Source organism: Aquarana catesbeiana, linkage group LG04, assembly GCF_042186555.1.
Source record: "Aquarana catesbeiana isolate 2022-GZ linkage group LG04, ASM4218655v1, whole genome shotgun sequence".
In the NCBI taxonomy this organism is placed as follows: domain Eukaryota; kingdom Metazoa; phylum Chordata; class Amphibia; order Anura; family Ranidae; genus Aquarana; species Aquarana catesbeiana.
The window spans coordinates 652,574,329-652,594,034 of NC_133327.1; the positions used below are offsets into that span (position 1 = coordinate 652,574,329).

Below are 19,706 nucleotides of genomic sequence, written 5' to 3' on the forward strand. Positions count from 1 at the left end.
AGGTGAAGCGTCATTAAAGAGCACAGGTGAAGCGTCATTAAAGAGCACAGGTGAAGCGTCATTAAAGAGCACAGGTGAAGCGTCATTAAAGAGCACAGGTGAAGCGTCATTAAAGAGCACAGGTGAAGCGTCATTAAAGAGCACAGGTGAAGCGTCATTAAAGAGCACAGGTGAAGCGTCATTAAAGAGCACAGGTGAAGCGTCATTAAAGAGCACAGGTGAAGCGTCATTAAAGAGCACAGGTGAAGCGTCATTAAAGAGCACAGGTGAAGCGTCATTAAAGAGCACAGGTGAAGCGTCATTGATGAGCACAGGTGAGGCTGCACTGATAAAGTTGTTGCTAATATTTATTTTTGTAACTTAATTCTGTATAAAACATTTAAGTGTCATTTCATGAGATAATTTATGGGGGTGGAATTAGGGACGGGACAGGTAGGGGTTGGGTGGGGCAACTGGTAGCGAGTAACCCTCAAGGCCTGGCTAGTAACTCAGGACTTGAAATTTTTAGCCCTGTAGTACAGGACAAGGGCTTCTTCAAATCATTACAATTGGGGCTTCCAAAAGCAGCCCAACTGAAGGGTGGACAACCCAGCAAACAGGCCCACATAAATGGGTCAAGAAGACTCGTCAGGTACAGAGAGCAGCTTGTTGCACCTTATGACTGAAATCTAAACATCCACTTGGTAGAACTTTAACGTGAAACTAAGTCCAGGTGGCAGCCTTGCATATCTGAGAAACAGATGCCTGATGCTGAAAAGCCCATGAAGCACAACACAGATTGGGTACAGTGCACCTTAACAGGGAAGGAAGGAACCCTTATCCTTAGACTATAGGCTCAAATGATAACTTATCAAATTCACCTAGCAATGGTAGAGAGAAGCAGGGATCCTTCTATGTCTAGTTTCACACTGCTGCGATTGCAGACATCGCATGTGATTCGCATGGCATTTCTGTGCACATCACATGTGATGTCTGTGCGGTGCGATTTCAGCCATGCAGTTTGTAAGGCTGAAATCACATTCGCAACAAAATGGTGCAGGACCCTTTTTTCCCTCCACACCTGAATCGCATTGCATGGGTGTTCACACCCATGTGATGCGATTCTGGCAATTGCACTGTGTTTTGCGATCTGTTTTGGGGTGTTGTGAAGATAACATTGACACCGCTGCAGATCGCATGGATGCCGCGTGATTGCAATGCGATGCAGGAAACACACAGGATTCACTGCATTGCCCGCATCGCATAAGTGTGAACCGAGCCTGAAGGGAATTTCAGGAAGAACAAAGGAGGAATCTGATTGCCAAAAGGAGGAAGTAACAGAAAAGCAGACTCACAGCAATGTATCATGTTGTGACAGTGGTGAGAAATTTCTTTTGGAGCAGGACATAAAGAGGGAAGGACAATGTCCTGGTTGAGGTGGAAGGAAAACACCTTTTGGCCTCAGGAAATCTTGTCCATGTGTAACACTAGGAGAAGGATCTTTACAAGAATAGGCCGTTAAATCAAAAGGCATTCCTCGCCAAGGTGACAGCAACAAGAAAAGTCACCTTGCGAGTGAGGTCAGATAAGGGAGTATCCTTAATAGGTACTAAGAATGGCTTCTAAAGGGCTGAAAGAACTAAGTTAGGGTCCTACTGAGTCACAGGTAAATATATGGGGGTGGGACTCCCACTAAGTCTGACAGAAGTCTAAGCATGTCCGAGTACTATGCCCTCCGAGGCCACTTCATTGCAATGAGAATCACAGGAATGACCTCCTTCTTGATACTGTGGAGCAGATGAGGGATAGGGCATAGATCAGGTTGAACTGATGCCACTAAAACACCAGGGTGTCCAATGTGAACAGTCTCTGTACCTGGTGACAAATCTATCAAGTTCGTTGTTGAATCTGGATGCCAGAAGATCCCCATTCAGCACCCCCCCCCCCCCCCCCGCCTTGTGGCAAAAGGCTTGGACCAGCCTTGGGTAGAGAGCCCATTCCCCTAGAATCAGATGATGATTGCTAATGAAGTCCACGCACCAATTTTCCGCATCTGGGATGTAGACCATGAACAGGACTAGAACTTGTCCGCCCAACTGATAACAAAGGGCACTTCTCTGAGCAGCGTGACTTCTAGTACCTCCTTGATGGCTGATGTAGGCCACTCGTGGCATTGCCTGACTGGATTCTAGGCACCCCAGAAGAGGAAGTTCAGAGTCGCTCTGTGCAATACCAATGCACAGAGCAGATGAGTATAACATGTTTATTATTATTTATTTATTTTTTCCCCCATTTGTGACCCATTGGGGAGATTTCTCTTCATTTTCTGTTCTGTAGACAAAACAGGAAGTGAGAGTACATCTTTCCAAAGTGAGGGAAATGCCTGATTAGAAAACAGCTACTGGAACTAGTATCCCCATTAGAAGATTCCCCTTTATTCCTGTTCTGGTGACAACTCAAATTTAAGATTCTCCCTCACTTTCAGTCTCAGATGATAGTTGTCCCTAGGATAAATCGAGAATGCTCATCACCCCACAGGTAAAACAGACCATAATAAAAACCTTAAGGCTCTGTTCACATCTAGGCGTATGGGGGGCAACAATTGCGGAAAAATCTCACAAATAGAATCGCGGGACACCCGTCGCCCAAAAAAAGGTCATAAACTTCTTTCGGGCGATAGGCATCCCGCGTTTTTACCGCGATTGTCGCCCGACGAATTGCTGGAAAATCGTGCTGCCTTTGGGTGCTATTGAAATCGACGGGGCAACGCACCAGGAACATACGGGATTGCGCCCGCAATTTGGAATGCGGAGATGTGAACGGGGTCTTAAAGGAGTTCCAACTTTCCACCCCCTATTCAAAGCTGGAAAGAACGTTCTGGTGTTAGATACCCCCGGATACTGAGTTTTAAAATATTTACCACTGTTCTATTGTTCATCTTCTGGCTAGAGCTGTGTACTATGCCAAAGTTATGTGAATTTGTAAAATAAATGCATTGAGCAGGAAAAAAAAAATGAAAGCAGGAAATAAAATGATATTGAAAAGTAAGTTGGTCTCACTTCTTGTTAATCCTCCTCCCAAAGAGACAGGAGCTACAGCCTCTGACAACTTTCAATATCATTGCAGACTCAAATGCCAATGATCTAAAGAGCTGCAAAGCTTCACAACTTAATATAGTAAATCTCCCTCTTGTTCCTCGCTGATTGAAAAAGGCTGTCATTGCGAGGACGCAGGAGCTAAGCGCCAGATATCCTTGAATTTCATTTTGATATTGAGAACTGTTTCGAGAGGACAGGGTCTCAATCATCAAAAGAACATCTAGGTCAGATTAACTAAATCTCCTTGGCTTGCACAGCAGTCCATATTTGTAGCTCATCTCTTACATCTGAGTGAATTACAAACAACCAAGCCTGCCTGCTTGACTGCATGAGAAGCCATCCATCCCGTGCAGCGATACATATGTCATTAAGAATCAAGTTCACCTCAATGAGAGCCCATCTGGAGAAGTAAATAAACATTGGAGATAAAGTAAACTGGAACTGAGTTCAAAAACTGAAGATCTGCTATCTTATAGAGAACATCTAGAAGTGATTGTGCCCAATAGGTACCCTAAAATTTTTAGCTTTTTGCCTTGAATTCCTCCTGAAAAATAGCAGAGCAGAACAGCAATGTGCAAATATACAGGCTGTAGCAGGTGTGTAAAGCTGGAAACGCAAATAAACATATCTTTCAGCTGGGTTCGATTAAAAAAGGACTGAACCCAATAAGTAATCCAAAGTAACCAAAAACTAAAACGTCAGCTTTGCTAAACACCACATTAAAGTCTGGGACTATCCTCTGATATTTCGGGGATAGCTGCACTTCTAGCACATACTGTATCTTAGGTGCCATTCAGCTGATAAAATAAAATACTGGCTTCTTATATCTTAAATATTACATTTTGCCAGCTTAAACTCCATGCAGAGCAAAGTAAAAGGATCACTTTTAGATGCACACTTCCAGAAACACCTATACTTATGGTAGATTAATTTCCTCGCTGCTCCATTCAACCACCAGGAGAAGGAGGAAAAAAAAAGGATGTAAATAAGCTTTGACAGGGCTACTGACTACCAGTGGTTCAGCACTGAGTGGCCTTAGTGTTGTCGCATGCAGCAAGTTACATATGCTCCCATGGCCAGGTATACCCTTTCACTGAATGGAGCAGTGGGGGAGTGGAGAAAAGGGAAGTAATAAATTAGTAAACCACAATTTTGCTTTCAATAGAAATTCAGGCAAACGGGTAATTTGGATTTCTGGTTTACCTGTAAAATCCTTTTCTTGAAATACACTAAAGGACTTCTTCATATTCATGACTATTTGGGATGTCCTAACATACTGCACGAGGGGTCAACAACAGAAGAACAAGCCAACAAGCCTCAAAACCTCTAACAGAACAGGGAAAAACTCCATACAGAACTGTCTGCAAGACCTTCCACACAAAAATGGCATCCACAGAGGTGAGAACATCTACCTGAAAAAACTCTGTAAAAGTGTGAAAACCAGGTAGTAGCCTCACAAAATAGAACAGAAGCTTGATGCTGAATAACACAGGAAGCAATTACACTCTTGGTGGAATGTGCCTTGACCAGGAAAGGAAAAACCTTGTCCTTAAGACTGCAGAGCCTGAGAAAAGTTGACAAATCCACCTGAAATTAGTGGACCAAGAAGCAGGCGGACCATTGCATGGACCCTATTGAAACTAAACTGTAGCATTGGGAAAAAGCCACACAGCTCTACCATCCAAGGAGTGAAGCATCTTCTCCAAAGGCTATTTAGGATTAGGACAAAAAGAAGGCAACACAGTATCCGGACTCTGGTTGAACAAGGAAACCACGTTAGGTATACAGTGCCTAGGGATTCTCCAGTGACCTAAGAGACTCCACCTGAGAGCAGAGGGACAGACATTTCTCCTGCATAAGAAGCAGCTTTGCCTGTGCCACATCCAGGGCTAAAAACATCAGAAGTTGCTTCAAAATCAAGGAAGACTTCTGAAAGTTCATTGTCCAGCCAAACCTTTTTCAGGACATGCACCATCAGATGGACATTTGTTGCCAAAGTCTGATTGCTCTCTAAAAAGCAGGTTGTCCAGGCATCCCACTATGGTCATAACCCGGGTCCTCAACAATCCCAGACCTGGAGCCAACACTTTGGCAAACATTTTGGGAGTTAAAGGACAAACAAAATGGCAATGTCAAACTGATAGTGGTGGTCCTCTACCTTCAACCCCAGAAACTGTTGATGAGGGCAGGGCATCCTTGTTATCTACCAATGCCATGAAGTCCCCCTAATGAAGCGAAGCAATCACCGATTGGGAGAACGCTACTCTGAAATTCTGCATCCCTCCGGCACTGGAGAGAAGACAGTGCCCTTGAGACAGCAGCCTTTCTAGGGCTGCAAAGAAAACATTTTATATGACCACAAAGAGACCCTTAAATGCATAAAGCTTGGAGGGGGGGGGACTCCAGTTTCTAACCTCTGGACACCACACTGTAAACTAATTTCATCTACCCCCTTCTTAGATTCCAGACGACCGTTGGTTGGTAGGCTTCTGCTTGGAACTAGACATCTCCTTACGAAAGAAATGCTTCTTTGATTTGGAAGGCTGCTCTGACTTCTGACCTGATGATTTTGCCTTCTTCAGGGTAAAAAGTGTATGCTAACCCACAGTCACCTTCTGAAAGAAAGCATAAAAAAGATGGCCTAAATAAATACGTGCCATTAAAGGTCATTCTCTCAAGTTGCTTCTTGCAGGGAAGTTCTGCCAACCAGCACTTAAGACAGAGGATATGGTCTGACATGGTAACTAATCTGGAAAGCTGCCATACAGAGTCCTCTATGTCATTGACTGAGAAACTAAGGCCCTCAGGAAATCATTCAGATAATGCCTCATAGCAGAATCCCCCGGATCAGCTTCTTTAGAACCATATTGCTTAACCCAAACTTTGAAAGCTTGGCACCACCCACTGCAGCCACAGCTGGCTGCAGGGCTGCACCTACCAGAGAAAAAAAATGTACCTTTAGAGAGACTGGGACCCCATCCACTGGGATCATCACGGTTTTGTTCAAGTAGAAAATGACTGGGTCCACAACAGGGAAATCAAATTTTTTGTAGGATTCCACTTCTATGGGACAATGCTAAGCAAACAGTTGTGGCAGTGAGAACATCTTCTCCATGTGCGCCCAGTCAGCATACTTTAATTCTTGCAAATGAGGATGTACAGGAAACAATTTGGGGTTCCTATGCGGCCACCAGGACCTAAACCCCATAACTTTTGAAGAAAACTCTGGAAGCGGCAACTTCAAATTTGTACGTACCGCATTCTGCAGAAAGCTTACTGTGGACCTTTGTGCCGGTGACAATCCCAAACTATGAGATCCTTCTTGAGAGAAATCATTTAAAGAGGACTTAGCTTCCTCAATCTCTAACTCCTAATACAGGGGAAGTTTCTCCAACACCGCATCCTCCTGAGAAAGTGGAGGGGGGAGGTGAATGCCCATGTTCCTTCTCCAGGCCTTCCAAATCTTTGAGATCACTATAGAGTTGTTCCCACAGAACAGAAATTGCAGCTGAGAATTCTTTGAGGCACAAAGGAAGCAGAGGACTGTGCCCTTGAAGGGTAAACTATGAAACGGAATCTTCTTACTCGATACAGGGGTTTGGGAGCCCATCCCATAATCCCCCCGTCTCCCTACCAGGCCTATGATACCAGAGATGAGAAGGCCTCTCAGCTGAGAGGAGTGTCTGGCAATAACCAACACACCTGATGATAGCAAGAAACCCCTGCACAAAACCAAAATGGAGTCCACTCATGCGTCTGTTGACAGCATATCAATGTGCTTGTGCTGCTTGGTCCCCTTTTAAACACTGTTGGGACAGTATATCGCTTTCCGCTGGTGGCGTAGCATAGCCGCCAAAGCTGGGCCATATGTCACCATACAGTTAGTCCTTTGTGTACTGGAGTGCCTATCAGGAGGAGTGCACATCATAGGAATCCACTTAAGAGGGATGCTCATCAGTCCAGGCTGCAGAAAAGCCACAAAGGAATCTTTATAGACTTCACAGATGCATTTGTCATCCAAGGAAACTAGCATAAAAATGAGGTTTGGCGAGTTGGGAGGGGTTATGCTTGTTTGGCAAAACCTGACATTTTTCAGGGCAAAGTCCATTAATCTGCAGGAGGAAGCAAAACTGAAGTAGTCATGTATATGAAGAAGGCAGGTGATGTATGATTAAGAACAGTACAAACAGATCTCTCTCATCACTTTGCTAATGGTCTATTGTTACTTTTTTTTCTTTCACGTTCGTTCCGTGACCACTGGTCAGAGGTGATAAAGCTGATTTTTTGCCCAATGATGACAGTAGAGAAGCAGAGGTGACATAGGAAGCCACATAGCTGCTCCAGAAAATATGTGTGTCACCCGTCTGACTATGCAAATGACACGTGAAGCACAAGTCTTTCGACAGGCCAAGCAAAAAGCATGTGTATTTCAAATGCTGTTAGCCCGGAGGTCCACTTTAATTTTACACCAACAATCAGCATTATTTACTACCAGGCTTCATGACTTTCACCTGTCATTAAGGGATAGTGTTCTTTATGAGTGACAATCGTTAATTTTACACCAATTCACTCTATTGTCTAACCGGGACTGCATATGCAGTCACAAAGATAAAAGGGTATTTAAAAATCACTCCAGTAAATAAGAGATTAAACAATGCAAAGACATAAAATACACTCAAGACTATTAGCATATGAACAAAAGGCATCAGAAAGCACAAAAAAGCCTGTGTTTCGATCTGACAACTTCCTTCCAAACAACTGTTTTTTTTTTTTTAAATATGTCACATTATCAGTCCCAGGAAACATTATGTACACACAGCACAATCGTTGATTTACAATCCCTACTCAGACCATAAAGAAAATTGTAACTTTCAATTCATCATATCTTCCACTTCAATGTGTTCCACTTCCAACATCAAATACTACTCCCTGTTGATTCTATAATTCATAAGAAAGGCAATCAAGATAAAACGTGATTATAATCTTCGGATCTTCAAACCAGGAATTGTTTTATAGTTTGTTTCCTCTGAGATGGATTAGAAACATTGTTAAGCCAAAGCAAGAAGCACCCTGAAAGGGGCTGATAATGTTATGTGTTTAAATGCCTGTCATTCATAAATGAAAGATCAGAAAATAATCTGACCATCTATAACAAACTGTAGATACTCCAAAAAGTATCCACAATTGAATGATGACAGATATGTATATAAGTTTTTAGACGGATGTGGGTCTACTCATTTCTTTTTTGCAATTTAAGGATTAATGTATTTAAATGACCAATGTGCCAAAAAATCCCAAAATAAAAAAAACAGCTTAACAGCTGCAGCTTAATGGTGCGAGAATACCATAAAAAAAAATAGAGGAAAGTTAAAAATGGCGCTACCCTACTATTGTTTACAAGTGCTAGGTGCATATAGTTAGGTCCATATATATTTGGACATGGGAACAATTGCCATACTTTTTGCTCTGTATCTACCAGAATAAAATCAAAACAAAAAGATCCAAATTAATTTGAAGTGCAGACTTTCGGGGTTGAACATAAATATCAAGTACAAATTTTAGGAACTGCAACCATTTATATACAGTCCCCCCATTTTCAGGGACTCAAATGTAATTGGACAAATACAATCATAAATAAAATGTGCGTTTCTAACATTTTGTTGAGAATCCTTTACTGGCAATGACTGCCTGAAGTCTGGAACCCATGGACATTACCAAAGACTGGGTTTCCCCCTTTCTGATGCTTTGTCAGGCTCTAATTGCAGCCGTCTTCAGTTCTTTGTTTGTGGGCCTTTAATTTTGCCTTCAGAAAGTGAAATGCATGCTCAATTGGGTTGAGATCAGGTGATTGACTCAGCCATTGCAGAATATTCCACTTCTTTTCCTTCAAAAGCTCCTGGGTTGCTTTCGCAGTGTGTTTTGGATCATTGTCCATCTGTACTGTGAAGTGCCGTCCAATCAACTTTGCTGCATTTGGCTGAATCTGGGCTGACAGTATATCTCTAAACACTGCAGAATTCATCTGGTTGCTTCTGTCACATCATCAATAAACACCAATGACCCTGTGCCACTGGAAGCCATGCATGCCCATGCCATCACACCGCAAGCTCCACCATGTTTTACAGATGACGTTGTGTGCTTTGGATCATGAGCTGTTCCAAGCATTCTCCACACTTTCTTCACATCATTCTAGCACAAATTAATCTTCGTTTCATCCGTCCAAAGAATGCTTTTCCAGAACTGGTCTGGCTTTTTTAGATGTTATTTTGGCAAAGTCAAAAAATCTAGCTTTTCTATTCTTCAGGCTTATGAATAGTTCGCACCTTGTGGTGAATCCTCTGTATTTGCTCTCGTGAAGTCTTCTCTTGATTATAGACTTTGAAAATGATACGCCCTGGAGAGTGTCCTTCACTTGTCTGGATGTTGTGAATGTGTTTTTCTTTACCATAGAGAGGATCCTGCGATCATCCACCACTGTTGCCTTCCGTGGACGTCCAGGCCTTTTTATGTTACTGAGCTCACCAGTGCGTCGTTCTTTCCTCAGAATGTACCAAACGGTTTATTTGGCAACTCCTAATTTTGCTGCTATCTCTCTGATGGATTTCTTTTGTTTTTGAAGCCATACAATGGCCTGTTTCACTTGCATGGACAGCTCCTTTGAACACATGATGTAAGTTCACAGCAATAGATTCCAAATCCAAATACCACACTTAGAATCAACTCCAGACCTTTTACCTGGTTAATTGATTTAGAAATAATGAAGGAGTAGCCCACACCTGGCCATGAAACAGCTTTTGATTCAATTGTCCAATTACTTTTGGTCCCTTGAAAATGGAGGGATGGCTAGTTTTAAGAGCTGTAATTACTAAACACTTCCTCTGATTTGGATGTACATACCTTCAAATTAAACCCGAGAGTGTGCACTTTCAGCCCATATCCATTATATAACTATAGCTTGAATATGTTTTAGTAAATACCTTAAAAAATCTAAAATTGTACCCGTGTCCTGGACCTGTATGGACCGAACTGTATATAAAACAATGCATAATGTAAAAAACCTGAATCAATCAGTACAAAAAAACTTACCCACTTACCGACTGACTCCTGTACATATACGTTGGCACTTTGAAGGTGGATATCTCAGTAACGGCAGCAGCTGCTGCCACAACCAAGGTATCCATCTTTACAGGAGCCGGTTGTGTTTCCGATAATGGTGGTCTCCGTGGCAGATTCACCGCGAGATCACCGTTATCGGCGGCGGGAGATGTGCCACCACCCTCCCGCCGCTCTCCCGCGCACTCCGCCGCTTACCGGAGTCGCCGGTAGCGGCGGAGGCGATCGGGACCTGTCAGTTCCTGGGTATGGAGACAAGTGAGGCTAAGATGGCCCCCACCCGTCTCCATACCATAGGAGGGCGGAAGCAACGTCATAACGTCAGCTCCGCCCATTTGTCTTAAAGGCATTTTTTTTGTCATTTTTTTTAAACAACATTTTTTTTTTGCATTTAAGTCCAAATATGAGATCTGAGGACTTTTTGACCCCAGATCTCATATTTAAGAGGACCTGTCATGCTTTTTTCTATTACAAAGGATGTTTACATTCCTTGTAATAGGAATAAAAGTGATCCAATTTTTTTTTTTTTAAAACAGTGAAAAAATAATTAAAATAAAGTAAAATAAATAAGAAAAAAAAAAATTTTTTTTAAAGCGCCCTGTCCCAACGAGCTCACGCGCAGAAGCAAACGCATACGTGAGTAGCGCCTGCATATGAAAACTGTGATCAAACCACACATGTGAGGTGTTGCCACGACCGGGAGCAATAATTCTAGCCCTAGAGCTCCTCTGTAACGCAAAACATGCAACCTGTAGAATTTTTTAAACGTCGCCTATGGAGATTTTTAAGGGTAAAAGTTTGACGCCATTCCACGAGGGGGCGCAATTTTGAAGCGTGACATGTTGGGTATCAATTTACTTGGCATAACATTATATCTCACAATATAAAAAAAAATTGGGCTAACTTTACTGTTGTCTTTTTTATTCAAAAAAGTGATTTTTTTTCCCAAAAAAGTGAGCTTATAAGGCCGCTGCGCAAATACGGTGCAAAAAAAGTATTGCATTGACTGCCATTTTATTCTCTAGGGTGTTAAAAAAAAAACAATATATAATGTTTGGGGGTTCTAAGTTATTTTCTAGCAAAAAAAACCTGTTTTAAACATGTTAACACCTAAAATCCAAAACGAGGCTAGTCCTTAGGTGGTTAAAGTGCTGTGCAATACATTAAAAAAGTGCTTATGCATAAAATGCTGTGAATGCAACAAAAGAAAAATGCATAAAAAGTCCAATGTGTGAGTCCAAGTATGCTCCAAGTGAAAGAAAAAGAAAACCCGAGGGGGGCAGGAGGCGGAGCAGACATGCATTGTTAGAGCTCCACACCGCTGAGGAGAGAAGAGAAGGACAAAGCGGAGCCTGTAGACTCAAAAGGTATCCATTTGAACCTTTTTGCCCCAGGGAACAAACTGTGAAAGTTTGGGCAGGAAATATGGTACTGGGAGGAAACCGTGGCAGAAATAAAAATCACCTCACAAAGAGCTCACAGGCACTCACTGCAGCTGAAGCAGCTCCAGTCACTTCACAAGATACAGCATCAGGGCGCTCTCACAGACAGAAAATGTCACAGCAAGACTCTCCATTTGAGTCAGATACAGAACAAATCCTCTCACAAACTTCTCCACAAGCCTCCTCAGTATCCCCAGTAATATTATTACAATTTGAAAAGATGCTTCATAAGGCTTTAAAACAAACCTCAAACCAAATAACAAAAAGCCTAACCAAAGAAATAAGAGAGCTGGGAAACCGCACCGCAGCCTTAGAAATAAAAATGGATGAAATTGAAATTACAACCCAAGAAAATATAACAGAATTGGAACAATTAAAAGAAGAGAATTTAATACTTCAAACTAAGCTCGAAGATTAGGAAAATAGAGCCAGACGTTCAAACTTGCGCATAAGGGGAATACCTGAAACTGTGACAGACCTGCAATCTACTATTACTGCTCTATTACAAGAACTAAAGCCAGATATCCCTATTGAACGTTTAGAACTGGACAGAGTACACAGAGCCCTCACAGCCAAAAAGAAAGATGGACCCCCACGTGATATAATCACAAAATTTCATTATTACAGAACGAAAGAACAAATACTAATTGCTGCAAGAGAAAAAAAGGAACTTAATTATCATGGACACAATTATCAAATTTTTGCTGACCTATCCCAACTTACTATTACTAAAAAGACGATCCATGAACCCCAACTAATGGAACTGCAACGCCACAACATTATGTATCAATGGGGCTTCCCCTTTTCAGTCAGATTTAACTACCAAGGTACAATTTACAGAAGCAGATCAGCAGATGAACTACAACAAACCCTTTTAAAATTAAATCTGACAGAACCCACAAGCAGCAACACTTCCACACGCAGAAGAATGGCATCATCTTCACCTTCAGGCAGCACCCAGAAAATTTCAGAACAAAATGGGAATCATCATTCTCACAAAAGAGGCCGTTATGCCACATCATCCATGGACCAAGAAGATTCAATGGACTGACATCCTAATTCCTGATATCTCTTCATTTATTATACTATTATACTACTATACTATTTATAACTGAATGTAACTGCATTCTGATAGTCACACACTGTGTGGGATCATGTTACATTCCAGTTATATTTCTTATTACTTCTGATTCATATAGCCTTAGAATATATAAGTGAAATAAGGAAATTCTTGTTCAGTTATATATTATCAGGTAATAATAATAGATTTATTACTTTTTAGGACAAATATGTTCAATAATCCAGAAGTAATGGAAGCTTTTTCTTTCTTTTCTTAAAACAAATATATTATTACCTAACTAGTTCCTAGAATTATGTTTTTGTTTATTCTAATCTGAAGCAATACAACCTCAATTTTATGAGTTAACATATCTAAACAGTTACATATGAATAAAATATGTAATTGTTTACTCTAAAAGGGTTAAAAGCCCAAAATAAGTCAAACTATCTTCATCAATACCAAAGTTATTAACAGTACCTTTCTAACTGAATTATTTAGCCTAGGGCAAGACTAACCATATACAACCACCCTGGAATAAATAATTTCAACAAAAACTATATTCTGCACTCCAATTAATGAAACATCATTTTGATGTCTTTTGACATAGCACTTCTCTCCTGTAAGCGGAAGATCCGTGTACCCCCATTAGCCCTCCTCATTCTCCCAACCATATTATGTGGGAGTGTGACGAAGGCACTTATTCCCCTGAGAGAGATATTTATTCTCTTTCACGGGTAAATTGTGATTACTTGCAAAAAATAATTTATACAATGTATCATCTAATCTCATATGTTTTTTGTTTACTCTTTACTCCAGAATTCACTGGTTTCTTTTCTATCTATTCATCTCTTCAGTCCACACAGGTTGATCTGCGCAGTCAGCTCTGCATAACAAAAAGTAAGTCAAAACTATTTGATCTATTGCCATGGCACCACTAAATATACTTTCCCTGAATGTTCAGGGAATAAATGTCCCTCAAAAAAGGACCAAAGCCTTCCGTACTTTCCATAACAAGAAGGCTCACATAGTATGCCTCCAAGAAACACACTTCACCAAAGATTCTACTCCAAAATATATTTCTCCTTTTTATCAACAAATTTACACGGCTTCTGCCTGTACCAAGCAAAGGGGAACTCTAACTGCATTTCACCGATCCACACCATTCACCTTATCATCAGAAATTAAAGACCCAGAAGATAGATACCTGATACTCATGGGTTATATAATGGATACAGCAATCACGGTGATTTCCTACTACGCTCCTAACAAACAACCTACACCATTCCTCTCACATATATTACAAGTGATTAATACACACAAAATAGGAACAGTGATAATGTGTGGGGATTCGAACCAGGTCCTCCTCCCATTTCTAGATAAATCACCTTTTACACCATCCAAAATAACCTCTAGATTACCTTTTTCTCAACTTCTTTCCAAATACAATCTGGTAGATTCATGGAGAGAAAGTAACCCAATGAAAAAGAAATTCACTTATTTCTCGCACCCTCATCAAACCTTCACCAGAATAGATCATATTTTTCTAACAATAGGAATGATACCAGAAATTATTGCATCAGATATAATTCCGATTCCGTGGTCTGACCATAATGCAGTATACACTACTATAGCCTCAGCCATACCAAAAGCGCATGACCCAACGTGGTACTTACCGGACATAATGCTCAAACACCCACTACATCAGATGGCCATTGAACAAGCTTTAAAGGAATACATATCAATTAATAATACAACAGACATCTCCCCAATAACACTGTGGGAAGCTCATAAGCCTGTCTTGCGTGGTACAATACAAAGACAAATGGCACTATTTAAACGGGAACGCAAAAATCTAGCAAAAAAACTAGAACTCAGTTTTAATGCAGCCTACATATCATTTCAAGATAATCCATCTCAGAGTACAAAATCTCATCTGGAAAAATCTAGATTGGAATACGATCTATTTCTCACTGAGTCAGTTGATAAATCCCTCAAACGCTCCAAACACAATTTCTACATGAATACAAACAAACCAGGTACATATTTGGCTCGGGCATTAAATTCAACTAACAAATCTTTCAAACCAATACGTTTGAAATTATCAAAAAATGTTTACACTTGTAATCCAGTTAAAATAGTCCATAAATTTCACTCACATCTCGCAACTTTATACAAGACAAACAATGAATTTAATCCTACAGAGGCTGAATCCTTCTTCTCAAAAATAACCTTACCTGAGTTATCTCAGAATCAAAAAAGCAGTTTGGATGAGCCTATAACTATAGATGAAGTTGCTAACGCCATAAAAGACCTAAAACTTAACAAAAGACCAGGCCCAGACGGCTACTCGGCTTTATACTATAAAACATTCTCAGAAATACTCTCTCCCATTCTCACTAAAACTTTTAACAAACTTCTAGATGGACATTCTTTTCGGCAAGAAACACTAATGGCAATTGTTTGTATGATCCCAAAACCCCTTTCTGATGATACTTCCTGTGTGAATTATCGGCCTATCTCTCTGTTAAACCTCGATATTAAATTATTAGCAAAAATAATAGCAAAACGCCTCAATAGCATTATAGGAAAATTAATACATAGAGATCAAGTAGGCTTCATGCCAAATAGACAGGCAGGCGATAATATACGCAGGGCAGTGTTATTGGCACATATTGCTAAAAAACGGAAAATCCCTTTATGTTTTCTATCTCTCGATATTAAGAGGGCATTTGACACAGTATCCTGGCAATATATGCAATATTCATTACAAAAATGGGGTTTTGGACCCCACTTTTTAACATGGATCAAAGCATTATATAATAAACCCAAAGCCTATATAAAATATGCTGGATACAAATCTGAAGCCTTTAATATCGAAAGAGGTACCCGACAGGGTTGCCCATTATCTCCCTTATTATTTGCCCTTATACTCGAACCCATGGCCCAATACATCAGAACAAACCAAACTATAACTGGTATTGAAGTAGGAGGTATTACACACAAATTATGTATATTTGCAGACGATATATTACTTTTTCTATCATCACCACAGGTCTCTGGTCCTAACTTAATACCAGCTCTTGATGGATTTGCAGCCCTATCCGGCCTTATGATTAATCCTAAGAAATGCCTAGTGCTTAATATTTCACTCACAAACATGGAATTGATCCCGGCTAGGGCTGCACTCCCATTCACATGGGCAGAAAAATCAATCCCATATCTTGGAATTCATTTAACAGCATCTCATTCTGACTTATTCTCAACCAATTATCCTCCTGTATTAAGACAGATCACAAATCTAATAAAACAATGGTCGCAACTTCCTTTATCCTGGATGGGGAAGATTAATGCAATCAAAATGACTATTCTACCCAAATTGCTTTATCTATTCAGAGTCCTCCCTATTCCAATTCCTTCCTATTTTTTGAGAATAGTACAAAAAAGAGCAACTTCGTTTATATGGGGCTCTTCTAAACCACGTATACCTATACACACACTACATCTTCCCAAAAATAAAGGAGGCCTGGGATACCCTAATTTTACTAACTACTACAGAGCGGCACATTTGGCCAGTCTGTCCAAATACCAAGCAAAACAGGAAATCCCATTATGGGTATTTATAGAGGCTTCAGAAAATGACCCTCTATTAATATCAAATTTATTATGGCTTGATCCTAAAGACCGCTTTAAAATTCATAATCCCATAACTAAACACTTCTTATCTCTCTGGGATAAACTAAAAACCAAATATCAGTTACAATCTCCACACAATCCTCTCCTTTCTTTTATCAGAAATCCGGCCTTTTATCCGGCATGGATCTACCCAAATTCTTTTAAAGCTTGGACAACATCAGGCATTCAGACACTAAATGACTTCATAGCATCTAAATCATTCCTTTCATTCCCATCGCTTAGAGAAAAATATGATCTACCAAACTCTGAGATATTTAGATATCTCCAAATCAAAAATTTCTATACACCATTCCTAAAGGGGGATACACCATTATCCCAATTATCCATTTTTGAATCAATCTGTACAAAAGATCCATTTGCTAAAGGTACAATTTCATCACTTTATAATCAATTATATGGAGTAGCAAATCTTAATAGACCCTCTTACGTTCAGAGGTGGGAGGAGGACCTGGGACGAACTTTAGAAGACACGGACTGGTCTAACATATGGCTCACATCCAAGTCATCTTCACCCAACATCTTAGCACTGGAGACAAATTATAAAGTCCTAACTCGCTGGTACCTTGTACCCGCTAGAGTGGCAAAATATTCACCTAATACCTCAGCTCTTTGTTTTCGAGGATGCCCAGAAATAGGCACATATTTACACATATGGTGGACGTGCCCAGTAATCCAAACCTTCTGGAAGGAAGTCTTCGTGATTGCATCTAAAATATTTAAAAAAATAATACAACCAGATCCATATTTAACTTTACTTAATCTAAAACCGGAATGGTTAACACTCTCTCAATTCAAACTAATGATCCAACTAATAACGGCTGCAAAACAAACAGTGGCCAAGGCATGGAAATCTCCTACATTGGTACTAGCAGAAACAATTCACAGAATGAATAATACAATGTCCCATGCTAAGATGGTAGCCATCGATCAAAATCAAATTCCAAAATTTGAAAAACTTTGGCACCCTTGGATAAAACAACAGTTCCTGTCAAACTTCAATGACTCTGTCCTGTTGCCATGGTAACAGATTAAATGACTTACAGAGACACCCATTCTAAGGCTTCAAAGAGAACTAAAAAGAATAATAAACTGACGAGCGGGACAACCTTGTGGACCATACCTCTACCTTTCAACCCTTTTTCTTCTTTCTCTTTCCTTTTCTCCACCTTACGATTAAAGCTCATTATCAGAATTTATTTGACCTATATACACTCTACTTGTAAACAATATGTATAGTAGGTATAAATCATTTAAATACCTACAAAAGTAACTAAGGAAATTATATATATCTTTAATTTAGGTTTACGTGAACCCAATGTTTAATATTTGAAATTTCATGATATTTACCTATATAAACCCTACTGTAAAACAATGAGCTTACTTTATAGATCCTTGTAAACTTACTTTATGTATCTTTATAACATTGTATACTCAATAAACTTCTTTTGACAAGGAAAAAGAAAATTCCTCAAAAGGAAATTCCATACACAGGTGCTTGAAAACATGTAAATATCCACTGTAATCCCCAGTGTCTGCTCCCACCAGGGTGCGCACTCACTCGCAGATATGGACCCCCTAGGTGCATACCTAGACAGGTCCGGGAATGATCTGCAGGTATACAAGTCAGGAGACGCCGCTGATCCATGATCCCTAGACCGAGCGTGCTATCCACCGGACAGAAGTGACGTGCTGCGTGACTGAAGAGCCCGCCCCTGTGTGTTTTGTCATCTAGGTGTCATCATGAGGCGCCTCCTGATGACGAAACGCATAAGTGTGGGCTCTATGGTCATCCCCAGGGTTAGTGTGTGGGTCAGGGTCAGTATTTTTTGGACAGGTTTTTTTTTTTTTTTTTTTAGCATCAGTGTTCTAGGTAGGATAAAAAAAAAAAAAAAAAAAAAAGAGAACAGCATGAACACAATTGTTTCTGAGCTGTACTACGGGTGCAAACAACAACTAACAACTACACATATGTGGTATCGCTGCAAACGTCAAGAGCAGGAGAATACTAGCATCGCATACTAGCCCATTATGTGGCACTCACCTGCAAGCAAAGCCCGTGTTGTCCCCACAGGTGGAAGCATCCATTCTTTGCCCCTCTTCCTTCCGGGGCCACGGACACTGGCTATGTGACTGGCCGGAGCCGCGGGAGCCACCAGTCATGGCACACGCTGGGGAAGAAATGGCACGGAGGGCCGTTTCTTCACTGCGCATATGACATCATCGGCACACTACAAAGTAAATATCTCCAAAACAGCGCACATTTAGGAGATATTTTCAGTTCGTATAGGTAAGTCTTATTATAGGCTTACCTATAGGTAAAATAGTCTCAGGGGGGTTTACAACCACTTTAAGATTTGTTTTACCCTTAGGTGAGTAATGGTTAAAGAACAGCATCGACCTTCCTTGGACTCCATCTGCTGACTGCAAAACTTTCAGCAGACTTGAATATGCAATGGGTTAATATGTAATAAAAATACGGTGTGTCTGTCTATTCTTACATTCCTGTTCTCTTTTGACTTATCAGTTTCAGGAGGTAAAATTTCAATCAACTCCAGACGAATTATACTAATCCTTAACAGACCAAGTTTGTCACCTACCCCTTCCTCTAAGCTGCTTACTACAGCGGGAGCGGACAGAGAACAGGGGAAAATATAAAGAAGGGGGAAAAAAAAGAAAAAAAAATGTTAAATGAAAATGCCAAACACTAGCAGACAGCACTTGTTTGGCTGATTAACTCGAAGACAAGCATTACAAATAAATCTTAGCAAGGACAGTCACAAATTAAATTCCAGAGCTTTTAAGTACAACAAAGAATTCCGAAGGAAGGAGGATTAAGCAACTTTACACCCAGGAATGGTGCTTTAATTTAATTGTTCCGCGACTGCAGATTCATTATGCAAATATCACTTTTGTTTTAATTCCTGACCGCATTCCGCACATGTAAGAGACAGATCCTACTCGCAGATGAAACTGTGTCTCCTGATCTATAATTACTGTGATAAAACTGTACATATTTAGCAGAACTAAATGTATCTTCCCCCCCCCCCCCCCCTTCATTCCCATTAATATAACTAAATTCTATTAATATAAATCAGAGGAAGTGTAATTAGAGGTTAAAATATTAAGTGTGTTCCAATTAAACATCTCGCACAAATGACATTGCGATTAAAGTACTATAGTTAACCGCCTCACCTCCGCAATCTTCTGGGCCTCCTCGTACTTTCCTGATTCGATGAAGACAAATAAAAGGTCGTTGAGCATTAACCTTTCCCCTCGTGCGTTACTTATGTAATCCACAGCTGTTGCGAGACAAAAAAAAAA

The 19,706-nt window shown here is 40.4% G+C and overlaps 1 protein-coding gene across 1 annotated transcript in view; it reads right to left on the reverse strand.

Annotated features, from left to right (window-relative positions):
* Positions 1-19,706, reverse strand: part of LRPPRC (leucine rich pentatricopeptide repeat containing) — a 337,307-nt gene that overhangs the window by 89,971 nt on the left and 227,630 nt on the right. The window contains exon 25 of the mRNA XM_073628468.1: positions 19,578-19,684. Within this exon, the coding sequence (XP_073484569.1) occupies positions 19,578-19,684 (107 nt within the window). The remainder of the gene's footprint in view (positions 1-19,577; positions 19,685-19,706) is intronic.